The sequence below is a fragment of the Conger conger genome, chromosome 13 (assembly GCF_963514075.1).
Source record: "Conger conger chromosome 13, fConCon1.1, whole genome shotgun sequence".
Classification (NCBI taxonomy): Eukaryota; Metazoa; Chordata; class Actinopteri; order Anguilliformes; family Congridae; genus Conger; species Conger conger.
In genome coordinates this window covers 48,161,362-48,186,198 of record NC_083772.1, presented here as the reverse complement: position 1 = coordinate 48,186,198, position 24,837 = coordinate 48,161,362, and the positions used below count along the sequence as shown (strand labels likewise).

Below are 24,837 nucleotides of genomic sequence, written 5' to 3'. Positions count from 1 at the left end.
TAGGCTAATTCGCCTTGTCAATTAATGTCCTTAAAATGAGGGTTTTGCAGGAAAACTATTTATGGTTGTGTAACCTTAGTTAATAGACCCATTACATTTTCAAGGATATTAATTGCTCTTTGACTATTGTTTTATGCAGGTGTAACATTTCTGAGTTGTTGGGTTTTGGTTCCTACCTGCTGTTGTGTGCGGGGGACAGTTTAGTGGGGGAGACATTGTGGAGTTGTCAGTTACTGTCGTGCCGTATTGGTTGTCGTTATTGGAATAAATAAACAGTGATAATATCCATTGTAACCCGTGCGTTACTCAGGCCAGAAGGACTGGAGAAAGCTACCCCTACAAAAATAAGGGTTACAGTTGTATGTGTTTGCTTTTTAACGCACAACACAAGAACCACACAGTGATGAACTGTGGGCTGGGGGCGGGTCTCGGCGCGAGGAAAACATGACGCCCGTCTTTCGAATGTTTGGCCGCGCCTCTCTCAGTAGTAAGGCAGGGATGGTGTTGTTTGGTTAATGCAGAAGGCAGAAAGTTGTACAAGGGAACGGTCGCATTTATAATCGCTAGTACTTCCCACCAATGATACCACTGTAGCCAGTGCGATGCCTACGACCTCACGATAACTTCAATGGCTTTTTGCATTTTGTTGCTGATGTACCGAGTCAAATAGTAACAACAGATTAAGCCCCGATTCCCACTTCTTTGCACAGAGACACAATGATGTGTCATTTTTGCTTAAGCACATGACATGGCTTGTTGGATATGAGATCAAAATGACAAGAAAATAAGCACACCTCAAATAAGAAATCTACAAAAAATTTAGCCGAGAAATAGAGCATCAGGTTGCTCAACGCGCGCTATTTCCAGATTGTTTTTGCAGTTGAACATTAAGGACGTTGGAACAACTGTGCAAGACCATGGATCTGAAATCGGTTATTTTGACAACCAGTAGCTCCGTGGGATTTTTTAAGATCGTGAACTGTGGAGTGAGCAGATTGCCCGTGCCAGAGAGTGCTCGCAGGAACGTGTGGAAATGGAGAAACACCTCAACGTCTCTGCTTCACAGCGTCATCACTGGACTCTGGGCTGTGCTTTGGTGAGTGTCTCTTTGGATTTCCCTGGCTCAAGGTTTTACCAGTTTGTTAGAATGTGGTTGTGACCATTCCCTGTATGTTATTTTTGCCGTAATTGGGCGGAACTGACGGAATGCTGTCTTTCTACCTCTAAAATTACATGAACCGATGTAGTGAGACCAGCAAGGCAATAGTATAATAATGTTTTATTATTAAATATTTTTATTCGTTATATATATGTTAAACCTAGCATTTAAGTGAATAGATGTCCACTTGGTGGTCTCCACAAAGGGTAAAGTGTGAATGAAGTGATGAATATATTCGGTATAGCTAATTTGTGGTTTCCTCCGTTGGACATTTCAGTGCTCTAACATGAACTGCGCTTGAGAGCAGCGCCTGACATTCTCGCTCCTCTCGTGCAGCTTCTATCTGCATCCGCAGATGGCGGAGGATCTCATCTCGACCCATTCAGCATTCTCCCACGCGCTGGTTTGTGTGTCAATCGGTAAGTTTGAGCTATGAGGACCGTGACAAGGCGGTACTGCGTCTGGACTGAACCCCAAGATGGATCCTCGGCCAGTAAAACTGTTCCAGTGACCCCCCGACCAAAGCCACAAACAATTATCACTGGAACCCCATCTAGAAAATAGTTAATTGACACCTTTATACATTATGCACTGCAGACTGTCCTGCTGGAGAAATTTAACACACTGTATTTATGGCAGCTTGGATAAAATGGGATACCATGCAATGCACTGATTTCAGATGTATATCACAATGTAAATATGTATAAATTACAATGATATATATACCACCTATGTATCTGCTAATGGTAGAAATACTCTTTACCCAGAGTATTTCAGATGTTTACACTGTGAGTCTTGCATGTGTGGTTTTGATCCCTTAGTGCTACATAGGAATTGTTTGTGTTCAAGCAACCAAGCCTACATTGAAATGATATTGTGTGTAGGCAAAAAGGAAGGTGTGTCTCTCCTCATAAGAAAATGTATTTGCTTTATTATGAAAAACATGATGCATAAGCTGACCCAGCATCAGATCTCAACAAGTTATGATTTTCATAAGAAAACACATTTTTATTTCCTTAGCTGAGACCTTTGCCTACACATTGGTCCTTTAGTGATGATAAAAAATACAAAGGTGCATAAGGAAAGTGCCTCTCTGGCTCACCTGGTCAGGGCAGCTGGCGGTTACAGAAGCTTAGCTTACAGTAATATGATCACAATTCTACAGTTTTTCATGTTTTATATGATTTACGAGCTGGTAAATAAAAAAATGAAGTCACCGACAACAGTGCATTCATTTTTCTTTGTAAACACATTGCCTACCTATTCAATAATGCATCACTAATGCAATGATATTAGTTAATAATACAATAATCAATGCCAGTTCAGGACAGTTATTTGTTTAACGGTGCAATATCTGCCTTGATTTTGTGGGATTTTAAGAGGAGCTTCAGAACTTGTGACCATGTGAAATAGCTTCTCCTGTGGATGAGAAATGGAGGTGAAATGGAGGATGTGTTGAAAGTGGACAGAGTGGTGTAGCAGAGAGAAGCTCAGGATAGAATGTGTGTCATTCGGCACTTTGTTGTGCGTGTGTCGGAGTCCGCTGTCCCTGCTGAACCTCTGATGTACTGTGCTTGTGCCGGGCGCAGGGCGCACTGGCATTCCAAGAGCTCTCCACATTCCGGAGGGGTCCCACCCCCACTGTCCTCAGGCCGGGAGGAATCCCAGCCCCTGGGAGACATCGGCCCCACTCAGCTATCAATGGGTGCATTATGGCCCGTCCCGGGCTCCAGATCTGCCCTCGTGGGTCACATGACTCCTCAAGATTGAGCCGCCACCACAAACAGATGCCTTCATTCATGTGCGCAGCTCAATGGCTGCTTCTGATTGGCTGGTGCCATCGTAGTGCAGATAGCATGACCGAGGGTGGTGTGATGTGAAGGTGTGGCCATCTGTCCATCACCCTGATAAGTGCTGGTAGAATAAGTCCCGCCTCTTGTTTAAAAATCCTGTCTCTGTCAAATGAGACCTTTCTGCTGACTATACATTACTTATACAGTACCAAAAGTTTGGACATACCTTTTCAGCTTTTTCCTATAAAAATGTTTTATTTTCTGTTTGTAATCAAACAATTCATACAAGGTCAAAGTGCAGATTCTCAGCTTTTATTGACACATTGCCCTGTTGCACAGCAACATGCTTTCTGTGTGAGAGTAACAGCTTTCCTTTCTGAGGGCCCCCCCTCCCCCCTTCAGTGATCCTGCTACCATTTGTGTACCTGTCCGGTTCACTGCTACAATTCCTGCCTGTAGCGTATGTGATTAATTCACTGAAGGCCAGAACAGAAACAGAGTTAAATATTCTCTGAGCATGTTCATATGTGTGTGTGTGTGTGTGTGTGTATCTGTGTGTGCTAATGTGTGTGTGGGAGTGCAGCTGTATGATTTGCAGGCTGCAGTAGTGCGTGGAAGCGACTGGGTTATCTGGATGAGGGACCCTCTTCTCTCAACCTTTCAAACGGGCTTTTATTGAAACGCTGAAATACCGTCTCCATGGATACAGTCATAGAGGAGATGGATATAAATAGCCTACTGGAAATGACATCTTGGATACTGTGGCAAGTGTTGTCATGGTAGCCAGGATTGAGTAACTAGCCAAAATGGCAGAGATGGCAGCAAAAATGAACACAAAACATTTCTCCTTTTCATTTGTTTTTTTCTGCAGGATACTTCATCTATGACTTCTTAGACATGGTCCATAACCAGACTCTCAGCCAATCCTGGGAACTCCTCTTCCACCATGTGGTGGTAAGCACATAGGCTCCGGCCACAATGACCACACCCACATGAACCACACCCACAATCACCACAATGACCACACCCACATCAACCACACCCACAATCACCACAATCACCACACCCACATCAACCACACCCACAATGACCACAATGACCACACCCACATCAACCACACCCACAATGACCACAATGACCACACCCACATGAACCACACCCACAATCACCACAATGACCACACCCACATCAACCACACCCACAATCACCACAATGACCACACCCACATCAACCACACCCACAATCACCACAATGACCACACCCACATCAACCACACCCACAATGACCACACCCACATCAACCATACCCACAAGGGGCGGCCTGTAGCGTAGTGGTTAAGGTAAATGACTGGGACACACAAGGTCGGTGGTTCTAATCCCAGTGTAGCCACAATAAGATCCGCACAGCCGTTGGGCCCTTGAGATATAGGTTGGCGATATGGGTTTGTAGGATGGTTGTGTAGGAGATTTGGGTTTTATAGAATGGTTGTAATTTGTATGGGATATATGGGTGTTGTAGAACAGTTGTGGGTTGTGTAGGAGATCTGGGTTTTGTAGAATGGTTGTGGGTTGTGTAGGAGATATGGGTTTTGTAGAATGGTTGTGGGTTGTGTAGGAGATACGGGTTTTGTAGAATGGTTGTGGGTTGCGTAGGAGATATGGGTTTTATAGAATGGTTGTGGGTTGTGTAGGAGATATGGGTTTTGTAGAATGGTTGTGGGTTGTGTAGGAGATATGGGTTTTGTAGAATGGTTGTGGGTTGTGTAGGAGATATGGGTTTTGTAGAATGGTTGTGGGTTGTGTAGGAGATATGGATGTTGTAGAATGGTTGTGGGGTGTGTAGGAGATATGGGTTTTGTAGAATGCTTGTGGGTTGTGTAGGAGATATGGGTTTTGTAGAATGGTTGTGGGTTGTGTAGGAGATATGGGTGTTGTAGAATGGTTGTGGGGTGTGTAGGAGATATGGGTTTTGTAGAATGGTTGTGGGTTGTGTAGGAGATATGGATGTTGTAGAATGCTTGTGGGTTGTGTAGGAGATATGGGTTTCGTAGAATGCTTGTGGGTTGTGTAGGAGATATGGGTTTCGTAGAATGGTTGTGGGTTGTGCTGAGCAGGGTGAAACACAAAGCTGACCTCTCCAGCATGCCCCGTAGGTCAGGCGTAAAGGCCATTCGTTGAAATACATACATTTTTCTAAACTAAATTGTTTTAACAGTAGGCTAAATTGTAAACATGTAAAATAGCCAAATCAGAAACAAATCTGTTTGGTACACTCAAGAGTTTTGCACTCTTGTGTATGGTAAGTCAAAGTCAAAGTCACCATTTGCACTGGCCATAGCCATCAGCGCAGTGCTTGCCCTGGTCTCTTTTGAAAGCGCTCTTTTCCTACTTCAGTCGTTCAGCTGCACGCCCTCGTCTCATTTTGACTTGGGTTTGATTGTCTGTTTAAAATAAAACGAGAAATTGATATTTCAGCCAGAGAAATAAAGAATTAGTGCTAGTTTTATAGTTTAGACCTGTGAAATTTGTAATAAATGGTGTAAAAATGCTAGGAGTAAAAAGTATTCCTCAATTCCCCTGAAATGCAATTGAGACCACAAGTAGACAAACTTCAAAACTAAAGTAAAGTACAAATCCCACAAAATAGTACTTAAGTATAGTAATTAAGTACAATTATACCCAAAGTACTTTCCACCGCTGAAAGAGACAGAAGAGAGAGTGAACAGAGAGGAGAGAGAGGGGGAGAAAGAGGGACTGGATTCAGTTGGAAGTGTGACTTGGCTTTGGCTGGGGCCCCCTGGCTGGATCTCCTGGACCAGTACACTGACACGCACACACACACACACACACACACACACACACACACACACACACACATCACAGGCCAGCACACACACACACACACACACGTCACAGACCAGCACACTGACACGCACATACACACACACACACACACACACACACACACACACACACACACATCACAGGCCAGCACACACACACACACACACACACACACGTCACAGACCAGCACACACACACACACACACACACACACACACGTCACAGACCAGCACACTGACACGCGCACACACACACACACACACACACACACACACACACACACACATCACAGGCCAGCACACACACACACACACACACGTCACAGACCAGCACACTGACACGCGCACACACACACACACACACACACTCACACACACATCACAAGCCAGCACACACACACAAATTACATTAAAATATCACAAATATCACAGACCAGCACACACATACACACTCACACACACACACACACACACATCACAGACTAGCACACACTCACACACTAGTACCTGTGAGCTATACTCGCTAGTTACCTGTGAGCTATACTCATCTGTGTACACCCCCCCCCCAGCCCCCCCTCCGACCCCCTCCGACCCTCTCAGACCCCCTCCCACCAACAAACAGGAAGTTCTGAGGCAGAAATCGGATCTTTGGGACACATTGCCCCCACCTCCACCCCTGTGAATGGACATGTTTACAGAACCAAATAAGGAACTCCTCATTCTTTGTGCCAAATGTAACATAAAGGCCTTCCTGTTCTGTATTAGGAACTGCAGAGTTACTTGCTGATTGGCTGTTTGTTGAAAACAGTATTATATTGTTTGTGTGTGCTTGCTATTACAGAAATGACTGTCATGTGTAATGGAGCTGAATTGAGTTAGTTAATCAGAAGGGTGTGACTAGAGAGCATTGAGCCATTGTCTCCTGCTACATACGGGTGTGCCCCTGTAATAGACAGGCCGGCCACTCCCCTCAGACCCCAGCGTTTTCCCTCCCTTCAGAGAGTAATGTATCGCACAATGCCTTGTTCCTGGTGTTAGGGAAAAATGCCCTTTTTAACATTTCGCAGGTGAGCATCGTCTGATAAAACAGATCTCAGTAAAAACAATGATAGCTATACTTGAGTTCAACTTTTGTATTTATTTGCAAAGAAATAACAGAAAGTGAGAAGGCTTACCAGCTTTCTGATTTGAATCAGACACAGTAAGACAATCTTATACACACTTTTCCAGAAGGGGGGGCTTTACCAAAACAAAAAGACATAAAGCTGGCCACTAACATTTATCAGTATTTTGTCTTCTGAATACCCTTTGTTGGCCTTGCTGTAAGACCAGAATGTGCTAGCTGAGAAGCAGAGATATTAAGGTCAAAAGCTGTCTGTCTGCTGGGAGAGAGACAGAGAAAGACCCCTAGTAAGCACTAGAAAGTGGTCTAATAGTAATACAGTGGTGTGAAAAAGTGTTTGCCCCCTTCCTGATTTCACATGTTTGTCACACTTAAATGTTTCAGATCATCAAACAAATTTAAATATTAGTCAAAGACAACACAAGTAATCACAAAATGCAGTTTTTAAATGAAGGTTTTTATTATTAAGGGAGAAAAAAAATCCAAACCTACATGGCCCTGTGTGAAAAAGTGATTGCCCCCCCTGTTAAAACATAACTTAACTGTGGTTTATGTTTATCAAACTTGAGTTCAATTTCTCTAGCCACACCCAGGCCTGATTACTGCCACACCTGTTCTCAATCAAGAAATCACTTAAATAGGACCTGCCTGACAAAGTGAAGTAGACCAAATGATCCTCAAAAGCTAGACATCATGCCGAGAGCTAAAGAAATTCAAGAACAAATGAGAAAGAAAGTAATTGAGATCTATCAGTCTGGAAAAGGTTATAAAGCCATTTCTAAAGCTTTGGGACTCCAACGAACCACAGTGAGAGCCATTATCCACAAATGGCGAAAACATGGAACAGTGGTGAACCTTCCCAGGAGTGGCCGGCCAACCAAAATTACCCCAAGAGCGCAGCGACGACTCATCCAAGAGGTCACAAAAGACCCCACAACAACATCCAAAGAACTGCAGTTCCCTCAGTTAAGGTCAGTGTTCATGACTCCACCATAAGAAAGAGACTGGGCAAAAATGGCCTGCATGGCAGAGTTCCAAGACGAAAACCACTGCTGAGCAAAAAGAACATTAAGGCTCGTCTCAATTTTGCCAGAAAACATCTTGATGTTCCCCAAGACTTTTGGGAAAATACTCTGTGGTCTGACGAGACAAAAGTTGAACTTTTTGGAAGGTGTGTGTCCTATTACATCTGGCGTAAAAGTAACACCGCATTTCAGAAAAAGAACATCATACCAACAGTAAAATATGGTGGTGGTAGTGTGATGGTCTGGGGCTGTTTTGCTGCTTCAGGACCTGGAAGACTTGCTGTGATAAATGGAACCATGAATTCTGCTGTCTACCAAAAAATCCTGAAGGAGAATGTCCGGCCATCTGTTCGTGACCTCAAGCTGAAACGAACTTGGGTTCTGCAGCAGGACAATAATCCAAAACACACCAGCAAGTCCACCTCTGAATGGCTGAAGAAAAACAAAATGAAGACTTTGGGGTGGCCTAGTCAAAGTCCTGACCTGAATCCTATTGAGATGCTGTGGCATGACCTTAAAAAGGCGGTTCATGCTCGAAAACCCTCCAATGTGGCTTAATTACAACAATTCTGCAAAGATGAGTGGGCCAAAATTCCTCCACAGCGCTGTAAGAGACTCATTGCAAGTTATCGCAAACGCTTGATTGCAGTTGTTGCTGCTAAGGGTGGCCCAACCAGTTATTAGGTTTAGGGGGCAATCACTTTTTCACACAGAGCCATGTAGGTTTGGATTTTTTTTCTCCCTTAATAATAAAAACCTTCATTTAAAAACTGCATTTTGTGTTTACTTGTGTTGTCTTTGACTAATATTTAAATTTGTTTGATCTGAAACATTTAACTGTGACAAACATGCAAAAAAAGAAGAAATCAGGAAGGGTAAGCGTAACAGTAGGGACCCTACTCTGTATAGTATTTTATTCGATACATGGTAAATGGACAGCGTTTATACAGCACTTTACAATCAATGTCTCTTATTCACCCATTCACACACACCAATGGCGTCTGGCTGCCGAGCAGCAGCCCCTTTATGTGCAGTGTGTTTATTTAGCTGGCTATGTTCCTGCAACAGTACAGTAATTCCCCACGTGGGACTGAAACCTCCGCTCTCAGAATTGTGACCCCTGACCTCTGCGCTCCACTGCTGTCCCCATTGGGACCTGGGCCTTTTCAGAAGCTCTATAACTTTTGACCGAGCGGTCAGGAAAGGTTACCATTTGATTGCAAATTGAACAAGAACAGCTTTCAAACAGCAGTAACTTGTCTTCTGTGTGCTGAGCTCGGCCTGTGGTGACAGGCATTTACATCAGGATATTACATCATGACTTGTGATGGTTGCACACACACACACACACACTTGTGTACATGCACACACTCATGCACACACTCATGCACACACAGTATACACTCACTTGTGTACATGCACACACTCATGCACACACAGTATACACTCACTTGTGTGCACACATTTACAGTGTTTCCGAGTAATGCTGGAGGGTGGTGTGCACACTGTGTTTAGCTTGTACAGGTGCAGATCTGACAATCAGAGGACATTTTGTGTGAACCCGTCATATGAAGCAGTCCATGTGGATCTCATGGTGATTGGGCTGGGTTGGATATGGACATACATCGCCCTCTTGTGGACAACAGTGATAATGCAACTGCTTTTCTCTCTCACAGCAACCTACAGTAGAGTGATGTTTGATATACAGTACCTGCCTAAGTTTGCTGCTTTTTCTGATTAATGTTATATTTCCTCTTATTTGTCATCACATAATTCATATGAGGTCAAAGTGCAGATTCTCTGCTTTTACTAAAGCATATTTTCATACATTTGGGTTTCACCATGTGATAATTACAGCACTGTTTATATGGTTCCATTTCAATTTCAACAAATAAGAGTCATGTTTTGTATTTGGTTGCATATCCTTTGCATGCCATGACTTCCTGACGTCTGACCCAACAGTCTGGATATCTTACTTTCAGCTTGTCCTACAAACAGTAAAACCTCTTTGTGTTTGAATGGATCTCTGTGGGAATTGGGGGGTGGGTCTAGATTCAGCTGTAAATTATGCTGATACAGTATGAAACAATATGGAATTTGAGCGCTCTCTCTGCATGTTCTGATTGGTGTGAGCTCTCTTTGCAGGTTCTGATTGGTCTCTCTCTCTCTCTCTGCAGGTTCTGATTGGTCTCTCTCTCTCTGCAGGTTCTGATTGGTCTGAGCACTCTCTCTGCAGGTTCTGATTGGTCTCTCTCTGCAGGTCCTGATTGGTCTCTCTCTGCATGTTCTGATTGGTCTCTCTCTGGAGGTTCTGATTGGTCTGAGCGCTCTCTCTGCATGTTCTGATTGGTCTCTCTCTGGAGGTTCTGATTGGTCTGAGCGCTCTCTCTGCATGTTCTGATTGGTCTCTCTCTGCAGGTTCTGATTGGTCTCTCTCTGCAGGTTCTGATTGGTCTCTCTCTCTGCAGGTTCTGATTGGGCTGAGTGCTCTCTCTGCAGGTCCTGATTGGTCTGAGTGCTCTCTCTGCAGGTTCTGATTGGTCTCTCTCTCTCTGCAGGTGATCACGTGCCTGGGGATAGCGGTGCTGACAGGGCGGTACGTGGGCTTCGCTGTGGTGGCGCTGCTGGTGGAGATAAACTCCATCTTCCTGCACCTGCGTCAGGTGTTGCGGCTGACGGGCCGGGGCACGACCACGCCCTACCGGCTCAACAGCCTGGTGACGCTGGCCACCTACGTGGTGTTCCGCATCAGCACGCTGGCCTGGATGACCCGCTGGCTGGTGCTGAACCGCGAACTGGTGCCCCTGTTCAGCTACAGCGTGGGCAGCCTGGGGCTGGCTGCCGTCACCAGCATGAACATTGTGCTGTTCTACCGGCTGCTACGCACCGACTTCCTGCTGCAGGGCCGCGGCGGCCGGCGGGACAAACAGGCCTAGGCCCCGTCGCCATCAGCTCTGCACCGCGCCTCACCACAGCCACAACATTACTATTCACCAAGCAAAGAGGCCTAGGCCCCGTCGCCATCAGCTCTGCACCGCGCCTCACCACAGCCACAACATTACTATTCACCAAACAAAGAGGCCTAGGCCCCGTCGCCATCAGCTCTGCACCGCACCTCACCACAGCCACAACATTACTATTCACCAAGCAAAGAGGCCTAGGCCCCATCGCCATCAGCTCTGCACTGCGCCTCACCACAGCCACAACATTACTATTCACCAAACAAAGAGGCCTAGGCCCCGTCGCCATCAGCTCTGCACCGCACCTCACCACAGCCACAACATTACTATTCTCCAAGCAAAGAGGCCTAGGCCCCGTCGCCATCAGCTCTGCACCGCGCCTCACCACAGCCACAACATTACTATTCACCAAGCAAAGAGGCCTAGGCCCCGTCGCCATCAGCTCTGCACCGCACCTCACCACAGCCACAACATTACTATTCACCAAGCAAAGAGGCCTAGGCCCCGTCGCCATCAGCTCTGCACGTAACCGCCAACCAGCTGCGGGTCGCTGTATCAGCTGGACAGTGCCTGTCCACCTAACCCTCCACTGGATACTGCAAGCAATCACGGAAGCCAAACTTGTGCCTTATTGAGAATGAAAGATAAGTATTTATTTTAGGTACATAGCGCCGAGTGTAGAAAAGGCTCCAGGTCTTGAGAAGACTTCTGATACCTCAAAAGTTCTGTCTGTCTGTAAGTGACATCCATTTTGCCAGAAGCACCTAAATTGTGGGGTACTTCAGGAATGTGGATTAGCATCTCTTTAAAACGAGTCTGGTGTGAAGAAGGCCGCCGGGCAACACTAATGGCACAATCCACCTGTTATACTCGTACCTCATGGGGTTTATACCTGATCTCATGGACACACCCCTCCACTAGAGAGGCACATCCCCTTTCACAGCATCGATGCTGGGGGGCGGGGCCTGGCTGGTCACCCTCCTCCCCTCCCCCTCCATATCATGGGTTGTTTGCCTGTCTCCATGGTAACACACTGTCTCTGTCAGCTTTGATCTAAAACTCCAGACAACAGCCTCCTGAGCCACGGTCTGGTGACTGATTGCACACAAACACAGACCACCTAACCTCATATTAACCGCACAACGCTGGTCTATCAGGAATGGTTTTTGATAATACAACACCTTCTGTAACATGATTGTAAGCTTTTACTTTTGTATGTTTTTACATTTTGTATATTTGTGTATCTACTGAAGTGCAGTTAGATGTGGCTGAACAAAATAATTGGAAATAATCGAAGATGGCTGTACAAGTAGTGTTTTCTGGAATGATTCTCCATACACTGGAGATCAGAATACTAGATGTGATGTGTGTTAGATGGGAGCTTGTGGTTTACAGTAAGATGAGCAGTATCCTTTGAGTATTGTTTGAGTATAGTTTGAGTATAATTTGGCTGAACCAGGTCTGGTTCGTGGAGTATAGTTTGTGTGGCAACAATGTGTGAGATCACATTGTTGACTCATGAGTGTAAAATAGTGATATTCAGACCTTCCATTGTGTTGATGGTAAATCTAGACTTTGCCATTGTGGCTTCTTTAGGTAGCTCTGGGCTTAAGTGCAGCCACAGGCCTGTTGTCTGTGATAACAGACTGTACCACTGTGAGTCTGTGATCTTTGTGTTTGTGTACGTGCACGTGTGTGTGTGTGTGTGTGTGTGTGTATGTGTGTAAACCTCTGAGGCTTTTACAGACGTGATCTAGGCCTGAGCCTTATGCCACTCAGCAGATATTACAACTGGGCAGACCGTCTGTGTGATGACCGCCATGGTGCATCGCTGTTATAGCCTCTCACCGCCACCAGGTGGAGCCATAGTACTGTAATGATGCCAAACAGCGCTACAGGGCGGTCTGACCGATACTGTTTTGAAAGTGACGGCTCAAAATCTAAAACGTGCCAACATTCCTTATCCTCCTTTCAGTTCAGTAAATCTGCGTTGTTAAAAACAAGGAACTGGCAACTGATACAGTTTTAAAAGCAACAGTAACACAATTCTTTGCAAATGTCTGCTACCATAACCCACAGAGAGGTGAGTTGGTGCATTCTGTGCTTCTCCTTGTGAAGTGTGTGCCATGTTGTTGCTATGCTTGGTCATCAGGGACTGTTGTTTCCCTGGGAGCAGACAGAGGGAGATGAAAGGCGGCGGTCGAATAGAGGAGGCGTGCTTCCGATACGGAACAGTTCTGTGAACCGCCCTTGGTGAGAATCTGACCAATGAAAATGCCTCCTCAGACGTGGTGAAGATTGGGGTGAAGACTCTGTTCCCTGATGGTGAATTGAGAGTGTGGAGATCCCTATAGGTCTGAAACTACGCACAGATTTCATATGACCTTCTGAATCTTCATCAGTGACTTATTATAGCAAATAATGTATAAGGAAGCACATATTAAATAATGTCAGATTCTGAAGTCGTTTTAAAATGTCTGCCAAAAAAAATGAAAAATTGAATTGAATTTTCAGAAGGCATATTTTATTTATTCAGTATTATGCTTGAATATTTTTAATTTTCTTAATAGAGTCTTGTCTAATTTGTATTACATTGTATTGTTTGTTGTCTGTTTATACTGTAACAACAATACTTACTTAATGTGGAAATAAAAAAATAACATTTGTAATGTGAATATTGCTTGAAGGGTGAGAGATCCTATTTAGATAATAGATCTGACTAACTTTATCCCTGGTCCAAGAGATTTACGCAGGTATCTGACGTCATCTTCATACAGTCGAGCACGTGAGCATGCGCCCGAATAAAATCCACTTTCACCAATAATCTCTGTGTAACAAATATGCGAATATGCCCTTTAAACGGATATGCAACCCTTTCAACCGATATGTCAGATTTTCAATTATGCTGAAAATGTGTGGCGAGGCAAGTAGCCTTAAAACATGGGACATTGTTTTCTTTATAAAAAAAATTGCATTTTCAGACCGGAAACTATTCACACTATTTTACTTTAGCTCTAGGGCTATCTTTGCCATTGACCGTGTCCAGAGGGCGGGGTTTGTCTCGCACTCGGGCGGGAGCCGACGGCCGCAGCAGCTGATGTGTTTAGAAAGCCAGTAAATCCTTTCCTTTAAAGACGTTCTTCCGACTTGTGACGGTGATTCATATAAAAAATGAGCATTTGTTCACCTAAGCGTCACCCAGTTGAATCGCCTCCCCATCTTAAATAGTGGCCTTTTTAAATTATCTAATGGGCTACTCTCTTAAAGGCTATGGGTTGTAATAATACTTTCCTTCCTGTACGTTATCACTCTCAGTCTCAGTTGCAACAATAATTGTGTGCTACTGAACACCTAAATAAACAAATGCATAGGCCAGAAGTATAAATAATATTTGGTGAGTGGCTTTTGTGCAACACCAGGCGTGGCTGCACCGTGACGTTAAGTGTTAATTATTCATCTCTGCTGTGTCCTCCTAGGATGTACGCTTAATTTTACAAATCCGCACCTGTACAGTGGAACGCAATTTGGCAGCAAGCGTGGTTATAAAATATATATTTTCGCACTGGACAAACCCTGCGCCACCCGATGAGTTTGCCTGCACACTGCAGCTCCCCGCTAGACAATAAACCAACCCGGAGCATCTTCTGATTTCCCTGTATTTTGGCGAGCACTAGTTGCAGATCCAGCAAATAAAAACATTGCTGGTACCCCAGCGTTTTCATGCTGCCTATCATAATAACACTTTGAGTGTCTTATTTTTGTCAGACCAATTAAAAATCATCCTTTTGTAGAAAATAGTGTGTAGTCGCCACTGGAGCAGTTTATATCGATCCGACTGGGAGTATTTTGGGACGTTAACGCATCGTCTGCCAATCAGCTTCGCGGTTGTGGAATCAGCATCTCGCCTGTTCCGGTGTGATACGTTGTATTCATTTTTATATGATTACGGTATCCTTCATCTAGGCTACGGAGTCAGAAGGTGAATTCAGTCGGGGACGTGGGGTGTGCTTAACAATCGTTGTGTATTAGCCTACATTTTAATGTTCTGGCGATGTGAAAATGAATGAGTTTACGCTTTCTGGTGTTTTGGCTATCGGAGGGGCATATTGTCACTGTGGATATTTCAGTGTAAAGGCAAATAGTGATAACTCGTAAAGGCGTAAATGTGTAGGCTACTCTCATATATTGCCTAATTTTCCTTTGGCGAGCCTTTTGGCTATTTGAATTGTAATGTACACTGATGTGATTTCGCTGTCTTCATCCAAAAACATCGTTATTTTCTCAAGCGCACCATGAACTCCTATAATGGACGTAGCCTACTGATTTCCATTTCTCAGTGGGGCCGGGAGAACAGCTGGATGCGGTCTCGGGTTTAGGGTAAAGCGCTGACCATCAGTCCTCTCGGATTTACACATCTCACTGAAGATCCTTTAATTAAAAAACGGTAAGAGCGAATAAACCGTTATGTCAGTCGATGCATTTGTTTTGCGCACACTCTGCTGCAGCAAACTCGATGTATTAATGGACCGTTAGCAGATTTGCATTAAGGCTCAACGTTGCCTAAAGGTTTTCGGTACCACCGTTAACTGCCCTTTTTTAAAGGTGATATGTCTTTCGTTCGATTCAGTTCAATGCCATATAACCATTTAGACACTGCCACAAAGAGGAAAACAGGAAATGGCTAAAATTGGTAAAGAACGTTCATGTAGTCTATCATTGAATGACATCATTTCAAAGTGCGAGTTAGCCAACTGCAGTATTTAGTTGCAGCAGTTTTCAGAAATATAGCATATATAAGCGTAGCGTGGGCGAAATATAACGGGATTCAGAGGGCTAATTAGCGAAACTGCTTGTATGTAAATAAAAACACAACCGCCACGTTCCTCACGTCATTAATAGATTTAGTTTAATACATAAGGCAACAGGATTGACTGGACATTCCCACACACTTGGCCGTTTTAGTGCAGTGCGGGGTGATATAATGCACTTACCTTCATTTAATTTGACTACCATAATGTGTTCATTATAGGCTATATGCTGACTGGTGGTGAAAAACAGCTAATGGTAAGGGTATACCAAATATCACATCTTCAGGCGTGAAATATTTCACAGCATGGGCTACCATCAATGGATAAGCGCCATTGGGGTTGTTGGGTGGCGTATCCACGTAAAGCACTGGTCCTTGGTACAATGACATGCTCCACAGTCTGAAATGTAATCCTGATGGCAGCAGTGCCTCTATGGCAGGGAATAATTAGTCAATGGTTTTATCATGGCTGTGAGAATGTCATTCAAGCTCTCATGTCATTTAGCTTTCTTGAATGAAGAAACACAAAACAGAAAATGGGTTTCCTTTGAAAATATATTTTTGGAAATTACATGCAAAGTTTAAATAGCTGGAAGACCCTGTAAACATTGTTGATTCAGTATTGCTTTGTGTTGGTTGCTTTGTGTGCTCTTGGTGAGATGTTGGGCAGTAATCCCCCTTCGTAGGAAACAGAATCCGGTGATCCAGTGCAGGGGTGCGTCACATTATATTTCATTGCTCCTTCCTTTGCCCCAGTACCATTCCTCCACTCCACTGGGATTATGAGGAACAAAGGAGTGGAGTCAACAAGCAAATGAGAGGGAGTGAAGAAAATCGGGCTTATAGGCTTTGCTGTTATCCAAGTGATGTCCTGTGTCGAATAATTAGTCCGATCTTAAGTGTAATTTTTTGCAGAGCCCACAAATATAAACATAGTCAATTACAGATCTTACATGTGGTCGGCCCATTTAAAGCAACAAAAATAAGTTTTAAGCACAAGTTGCATAGTACTGCAAGTGTTGCAAGTTACAAACCTGACATTGCGATTCTCCTCGAGACAATAATTAATATGTAACCTGCAACATTTGATCAAAGTAAAAATCTATAGATACATAACTATTTACTGTAATCCTAGTATCCTGATGTGTCCAATCTGAACACCTCATACTGTAACAGCTTTTGTTTTAGACTATTGTCAGTTGCATCTCACATACGCTAATTCAGAAACATTTCTGTAGATTAGTGAAACATAGTCAAGCCTTAATATTATGTGAGTTATCGTTTTCCAATGTTTAGTGTTCATATTGAAAAACAATTATTTACCACTGTAACATCTGTTACAAATGTATTGGTAATAAATATGTATTTTAGAAACGGTTGGTTTCATGCATGTTCATATAATGAAATAATGGCAGCTGCCGTGCTTATGTTTATGTTGGTTTTATATAAAGCAAATAGCCTATATACCCGCTTCCCAGTTTTAAATTAAGTTTTAAAGTATATAAATGCCAACCATTTACAACACACAAATTTGGCAGAATATTTTGCATAATTGTGGAATTCAAGTTAGTTATCCAGATAGTGCAAGGTGGGCAGTCACAGTATGGGGGCGTGAGCATGATGGTATGGGGGCATAAGCATGATGATGTCACAGTATGTGGGCGTGAGCATGATGATGTCACAGTATGTGGGCGTGAGCATGATGATGTCACAGTATGTGGGTGTGAGCATAATGGTATGGGGCGTGAGCATGATGGTATGGGGGCGTGAGCATGATGATGTCACAGTATGTGGGCGTGAGCATGATGATGTCACAGTATGTGGGCGTGAGCATGATGGTATGGGGGCGTGAGCATGATGATGTCACAGTATGTGGGCGTAAGCATGATGATGTCATAGTATGTGGGTGTGAGCATAATGGTATGGGGCGTGAGCATGATGGTATGTGTGCGTGAGCATGATGATGTCACAGTATGTGGGCGTGAGCGTGATGGTATGTGGGCGTGAGCATGATGACGTCGCCCAGAAATGTGGAGTGGAGGAGGGTTGTAGTGGAGTGAAGGAGTGTGCACTTTATGACTAAAGGAAAGCACCCCAGGGGCGTGTTAAATCTGAAAACATTTTGCTTGTGTTTTCTACGGTTTGAGTGTTGAGGGTGTAGCCCGAATCAATAATGGTGTAGGCATATACTTTAAAGGGCAGAGAACGCCTTCTCAGACGCCATAGGAGCAGACCGTACTACATCAGTCAGTCCGCCCACGGTTTGCAACTGGATGTTCAGCACGCCACCATTTCGGTTTAAATAAACATTTTGCTACATTTTGTTGGGGCTGAACGTGGCCCAGGTCTCATTCCCCTGACCTCTGACCTCTCCCCGGGTTAGGGCACGTGCTGCCATGGATACAAGCTGGCTGGCGCTGCAGGTGGAGAGTGTGGATCGGAGCGTGGCGTTCCTGCGGCAGGATCAGCTCACGCTGCTGGAGGGCCTCCATCTGGAGATACGATCCCTGCAGAAACGCTGCACTGGTCTGTATCAGCACCCTCACTGCCCTCACCAGCCAATCACACACACAGTAGTGCCTTACACACTCTTACACACTCTTACGCACTCTTACACTCTCTAGGTGCATCCCAATATTCTAAAAGATGCAGGCTGTATCCAAAATAGGCTGCTAAGTAATGTATCCTCATGTACTAATAAACATACTGCATACTAATGTGAGTGCAGGATGTGCTCCTGAATGCAGAGTTTGAGTACACTGGATCTGAAAGGTGTTAAAGGTACAATAGGTAAGATTTTTGTGTTAAAACATTGTTACAAGACCATTCCTATCATTGAAAAAGGTTCACTGACATGTTGACTCACCCTCTGCCGAATTTATAGTCCTTAAATTCGGGGTTTCAAAATATATAGTTGACAGCCCGACACTCTGTACCAAAACATTGAATAATTGTATAATAATTCAAGCTCATTGAAAATTGGTTCTGACTGCCACAGCCAATGGCGTTTCAACGTCAGTGCGTCCACAGAGAAGGGGTGGGATAAACAGTGCTGTGGTTTGAAGGTGTTTGTTGCTGCTATTCCTCTCTTGACCATTAGTCAAGTCCAAAATTACCGATTGTACCTTTAAGGAGGCACATTTTCTTCTCAATGTAGTGTACTTTAAAAGACATATTTCAGAGTCTGTTCACAAACCCACTTTTCTGGAAGTAAACCATAATTTGCCCCACAGAAAGGAAAAGGTGTAGCTTCTTTGGGTCTGATAGATCATAGAGGAAGAGGGGGAGGGGGTTATTGATAGATCATAGAGGAAGAGGGGGAGGGGGTTATTGATAGATCATAGAGGAAGAGGGGGAGGGGGTTATTGCAAGGGCGGATTACTTTCTACACTCCCGCCGTACTGTTGGTAAATAGCACGGGCTGCAGTGTGTTTAGTAGAGTACACTACATATTTTGAGGACACAGTAGTTCCAGGCACGCCCGCATTCAGCAAAACCCTGGAAATGTGCATAGCATCAACACCAACTGCATAACATCAACACTGTATAGCATCAACACTGCATTAAATCAACACTGCATAACATCAACACTGACTGCATAACATCAACACTGTATAACATCAACACTGCATTAAATCAACACTGCATAACATCAACACTGACTGCATAACATCAACACTGTATAACATCAACACTGTATTTAGAGAAACCTTTACTACTGAGTGAGTCTCTCATCCGCTGTACATTACATTACATTACTGGCATTAGGCAGACGCTCTTATCCAGAGCGACGTACAGTTGATTAGACTAAGCAGGAGACAATCCTTCCCTGGAGCAATGCAGGGTTAAGGGCCTTGCTCAAGGGCCCACTGTACTCAGCGATGTGTTCAGTTGTAGGCCAGCTTTTTCGGACGGGGCCCTCCACTCCTCATTTCCTCCTCCTATCCTGGGGGGTGCGGCAGGAAACAAGTGGAGGAAACTTTTAGAATTGGGATGCGCCCTCTCTGCCAGAACTTTACTGTTTGTCACGGATGTTTATTGTGATTGGTGCTGGATTTTCTTCAAATTATTTCTTCTGTGAGTTTCAGTTGGTTTTGTGTTTATCTGGTAAAGGTATTTACATACGTGTATTTACATTACATTTACATGTTAACATGAAAAGAGTGTGTTGAGTAAATAGTGGCCAGAGGGCTCCCCCTGGCTGTGGCTGTGAGTATGGCATGCTTAGCTCTTCCTGTCTTCCCCAGAGCTGACCTGTGAGCTGGAACTACAGCCCACACGACGCACCCTGGCAGGTAAAGTATCCTCAGAGGGAGGGAGAGAGGAATGGATCTGACGGCTCGTCAGTGTATCTGCCCACAGTACTGATCCTGGATCAGAGGCTCTGCACACAATACTGATCCTTGATCAGAGGCTCTGCCGACAGTACTGATCCTGGATCAGAGGCTCTGCACACAGTACTGATCCTTGATCAGAGGCTCTGCCCACAGTACTGATCCTGGATCAGAGGCTCTGCCCATAGTCCTGATCCTGGATCAGAGGCTCTGCCCATAGTCCTGATCCTGGATCAGAGGCTCTGCCCATAGTCCTGATCCTGGATCAGAGGCTCTGCCCATAGTCCTGATCCTGGATCAGAGGCTCAGCCCACAGTACTGATCCTGGATCAGAGGCTCTGCACACAGTACTGATCCTTGATCAGAGGCTCTGCCGACAGTACTGATCCTGGATCAGAGGCTCTGCACACAGTACTGATCCTTGATCAGAGGCTCTGCCCACAGTACTGATCCTGGATCAGAGGCTCTGCCCATAGTCCTGATCCTGGATCAGAGGCTCTGCCCATAGTCCTGATCCTGGATCAGAGGCTCTGCCCATAGTCCTGATCCTGGATCAGAGGCTCTGCCCATAGTCCTGATCCTGGATCAGAGGCTCAGCCCACAGTACTGATCCTGGATCAGAGGCTCAGCCTACAGTACTGGTGAGAGTCTGTTGGATTCATATTAAGCCACTCTACCTTTGGCTAGGTTTGGTTTCTATGGTGACACCTAGAGACTCATGCTATTGGCAGAGAATTCCCCTCTGATGTTTGTACAAATTACTGTGTGTGCATGTGCGTGCATGTGTTGTGTATGTCTATATGTACAGTAGTGTGGTCAATGCCTTTTACAATTAATATCTTAGGGAAAAGAAGTGAACCTGACTTCAAAATGGTACAACGTTAAACACGAGACATTTCTCCAAATTTTAAAGCAAGATGACTTTTTATTTAAATTATTTAGTTTGGGAACCCTGTCACTTATTACTTTGTAACTCTTCCTCAGGCAACTATAAATAAAAAAAACTATAAAAGCTTCCTGTAGCCAGCTAAGAGTCTTTCAATTGATTTTGAGGTATGCTTTAGACCATTGTCTTGCTGGAATACCCAATCTCTCTTCAACTTCAATGTCTGGACTGACCTATTATTCCTCTACAATTTCTTGATATTTGGTGGAATCCACCTGCACAATATTCACTGTGCCCCCAGCTGCCACACAACCCCAAAGCAAAATGGATCCACCTCCATGCTGCACAGTTGGCAAGGTGTTATTCTCTATCACACAAAATGTTGGTTTTGTCAGTCCAAAGCATATTGTTCCAAAAGGCTTCAGGCTTTTCAGTGTTTTCTTCTGTATACTTCAGATGCTTAACTTTGTGTTGAGGTTGTTCATTCTGGTAACACTGCCATGTAGGTATTTGTTGTTTAAAGTATGTTGCATTGTTGTCCTGTGAACAGCTAGATACCTATAACTCTGTTATTCTTTATTGCAGCTCTTTGTGCAGTGATCTTCTGAGCATTTCTCACCAGGTCTCGGGCCATTCTATCTGAAATTTTTCTTGGTCTTCCAGACCTTGCCTTGACATCAACTGTTCCATTCCAGCCTTCTCCTTGGAGGAAATTAACCATCTTCATTCTGAAATCCTTGGCAAGGTAGTTGGAGGACTGATTGCCTTTAGTATGGAAAGGCATTCAGTTACCTCTTTAGAATTAATTAGGGACCAGTAGTTTGGTTTCTGTTGGGTTGGGTGGTTCCCCTGAACCTTCCCTATTTTGGTTGCTTAAGCCCTCTTCAGTTTAGAGGAGCGAGTGGCGGAGTTTGCCTCTTGGGTTTAGCCTTCTAGAGACCATTGTGGAATCTTGTTTTTCCCTGACCGTTATAGCTCAGGTCAAAGTTGGTTCCCTTTTGGTTCCCTTTTTCAGTTTGGTTTGGTTCCCTTTTTCAGTTATTTTTTCACACGAAATTTGCCCGTTTCTTCGGCATTCCATGCTAGTTTGCAAGTACGAATGAATGATTGAATGATTTAGCAGGGGTTTTTTTAGTTAACATTTCACCAGGGAGTTTCTTTCCCGTTTTCCATTTTTTCCCTTTCCTCTTGTGGCTCCACACATTCGTGAGGGGTTCCTAGATTATTTCATCCAACTTATCGTTGGTAACTTTGTGATCTTGTCCTGGTCGCTCTTGGTCTCCCGCCCCCGCCCTTTTCATACATAGTTCCCCTAATTTTTGACCAAAATGAATCAGACAAATTAACACAAACTGAAATTAAGTCATTATATTTTACATTTTGTTGCAAATCCCTTGCAATCAATGACTGCCTGAAGTCTCAACCGATAGAGATAACCAGATGCTGGGTATCGTCCCTGGTGATGCTCTACCAGGCCTGTACTGCAGCCCTCTTCAGCTCCTGTTTGTTATTTCCTGCTATTTCCCTTCAGTCTGGTCTTCAGCTAGTGAAATGCATGCTCAGTTGGATTTGGCAGCCATATGTGCAGGAGCCATAACACTACCTCCACAATGTTTGACAGATAAGGTGGTATGATTTGGATCATGATAAGGTGGTATGATTTGGATCATGATAAGGCTGTCAGGGGAACGGGCTGTCCAGGTTTTCCTCTGTCCATCATTCTAGTCTAGGTTGATCTTCATCACATCTGTCCATAACACTTTGTTCTAGAATTAAATGTACATTTTTGCAAACTGTAACCTGCCCATTCTATTCTTGAGGCTTGCCAGGGGTTTGCATCTTGTAGTGAACCTGAGGTTATGCTGGTGTGGTCTTCTCTTAATGGTCATCTTTGACTCATCTACACCTACATCCTGGAGAGGGTTCTTAATCTGTAGAACAGTTACAAAGGGATTTTTCTTCACCATTCAAAGGATTCTTCTGTCGTCCACTACACTGGTCTTCGGTAGTCTACCAGATGGTTTGTCATTGCTGAAATGCATTCTTGCTTCTTAACACTGTACCAAACAGTTGATTTTGATGCACCTAATTTAGTCTCTGAATGATTAATTATGATTTTTCAGCCTAAAGGCCCGGACACACCAAACCGACGGTCGGCGTCGGAGCCCCCGGAGGCGTCGATGAGAGAGCTCTCACCGACGTCCGACGGCCGACCGTCGGTTTGGTGTGTCCGGGCCTTAATGATGGCCTGCTTTACTGGTAGTGACACTTCTTTTGTCCTCATGTTGAGAAACAACAACAACATGCAGATGGCACTCTTAGAATCAACTCTAGACGTTTTGCTAGCTTTTTTATGCATGAACTAATGATGAAACTCAACACCTGTCCAAGAAACATTTGAGCAGCCAACAGTTCAATTACTGTATAAAAACAGCTACAGTTCCTACACTGTTCACCCAATGTGTCACTGTCCAAATACTTATGGCCTGCGCTGTATATTTGTCAGAGGTGGAGGCGGAGGAGGAGGTCCTGCTGGGCCGGTGTGAGGAGGTACAGGTGCGGCTGGAGGAGGAGCAGTGGACGGTGGGGGAGCTGCAGCAGGAGCTGAGCCAGAAGGGGGCACTGGTGAGAGCCCTACGCTGCAGCCTGCGCGAGGAGGAGCGTCGCTTCCTGCAGGAGCTGCGGCTGCGCAGCCAGCAAGGCGCAGAGCTGCGCACACAGCTGCGCATACAGACCGAGGCTGCGGCCTACCTGGCCCTGCAGCTGCACTCCGCTCGACACAACCTGCACCAGCAGCACCTGCAGTGGCCTCCGCAGGCCCCGCCCACAGCCCCTCAGGCCCCGCCCACCGCCCTGGAGGCCCCGCCCACAGCCCTGAGCCCACCCCCCGCCCCAGACCAGCGCCACTCCCTCCTCGCAGAGAGAGCCAGGGAGTGCGTTCCCCGTGAGAGAGTGACCGCCCCTGAGGACCCCACCCCCATGCCAGACCCTGCCCTCTTCCTCCCCCCCCGCTGGAGCAGGCTCCGCCCCCTGGCAGGGCAGACAGACAGGCCGGGGGAGGGGCGGGGGGAGGGGCAGGGGGAAGACGAGGATAGCCTGAGGGGGGAAGGGCGCTGTGGCGTCGGGATAAGAGCAGCCAGCGCTACAGGGGCTCATCAGCCTGGGCCACAGAACTACGCTAACGAGTCATCGCCTGGAGACCTGGACCACGCCCACCAACTGTAGGCCAATCCAGGCAGGGTTCCGCTCTGAGATCCAAACAGTTCAGACATGAGGAAGCTGCTCCTGCCCGGTTCTCAATGCCAAGCATCTCCGAAAGGGATATAAAACTTTCTGGGGTTATTTTAGGCTTAGTGCATGTTTTTGATTGGACCAAACGGTTTTTGTGTGCAAAGAACAACATTTTTGATACCTCCAGATGACAACCAGCTGGATTTACAGCGGCTGGTATTGGGCATTTGAGGGCTTATGGTCTAAAGCAATAAAATGCACTTAATGTAACTGCACTTGTGCAGTATCATTATGGCTCAGAGACTGCTGTCCATATGAACACGTGAACCGTTCAGCCTTTATTCACGGTACCAAACATATCAGTTTTAGATCCTGCTGGTACTGAGCCCAGCAGTCTGAGGTTAATAGTAAATTGTTCTGTGAAAAATAAGGCTTTTTAAAGAATAATTGGGAAATATACACAGATCTGTGGATGCATAATGTCACTGGAAGCCTCTTTGGAGTTAACTGAGGTGCATTTTTTTCCTTTAGACTCCAAATCCTTGAATGCTCCGATACCAGCCAATGAATGTTCAACAGGTCAGCACAAACTTCTCTCAAATACTCTCATCATGTACAAAAACTGTCTGGGCCAAACAAAAACATGCCAAAACTGAAATACTATCAAACCACTATTT

At 44.9% G+C, this 24,837-nt stretch overlaps 2 protein-coding genes across 2 annotated transcripts; both read left to right on the top strand.

Moving 5' to 3' along the window:
• Positions 1 to 365: 365 nt before the first annotated feature.
• tlcd2 (TLC domain containing 2) lies at positions 366 to 13,567 on the top strand. The gene is made up of 4 exons (XM_061217804.1): positions 366 to 1,096; positions 1,496 to 1,578; positions 3,824 to 3,906; positions 10,501 to 13,567. The coding sequence occupies exons 1-4, from the start codon at positions 918 to 920 to the stop codon at positions 10,876 to 10,878; spliced, it is 723 nt and encodes a 240-aa protein (XP_061073788.1). The 5' UTR covers positions 366 to 917; the 3' UTR covers positions 10,879 to 13,567.
• A 1,268-nt stretch (positions 13,568 to 14,835) lies between these two features.
• Positions 14,836 to 23,953, top strand: ccdc92ba (coiled-coil domain containing 92Ba; the record flags this gene model as incomplete). Its single annotated transcript, XM_061218393.1, has 5 exons — positions 14,836 to 14,881; positions 15,240 to 15,346; positions 18,093 to 18,235; positions 19,957 to 20,004; positions 23,436 to 23,953. Coding segments are annotated over exons 3-5 (696 nt in total), but the record flags the coding sequence as incomplete, so codon positions are not given.
• Positions 23,954 to 24,837: the final 884 nt, after the last annotated feature.

What these genes read in the sequence shown, in the direction of transcription:
- tlcd2 (XM_061217804.1), top strand. Translation starts at nt 918, where the DNA reads ATGGATCTGAAATCGGTTATTTTGACAACCAGTAGCTCCGTGGGATTT. An exon ending in GCTGGTTTGTGTGTCAATCG is followed by an intron (nt 1,579 to 3,823) that starts GTAAGTTTGAGC and finishes TTTTTTCTGCAG; the next exon opens with GATACTTCATCTATGACTTC. An exon ending in TCCTCTTCCACCATGTGGTG is followed by an intron (nt 3,907 to 10,500) that starts GTAAGCACATAG and finishes CTCTCTCTGCAG; the next exon opens with GTGATCACGTGCCTGGGGAT.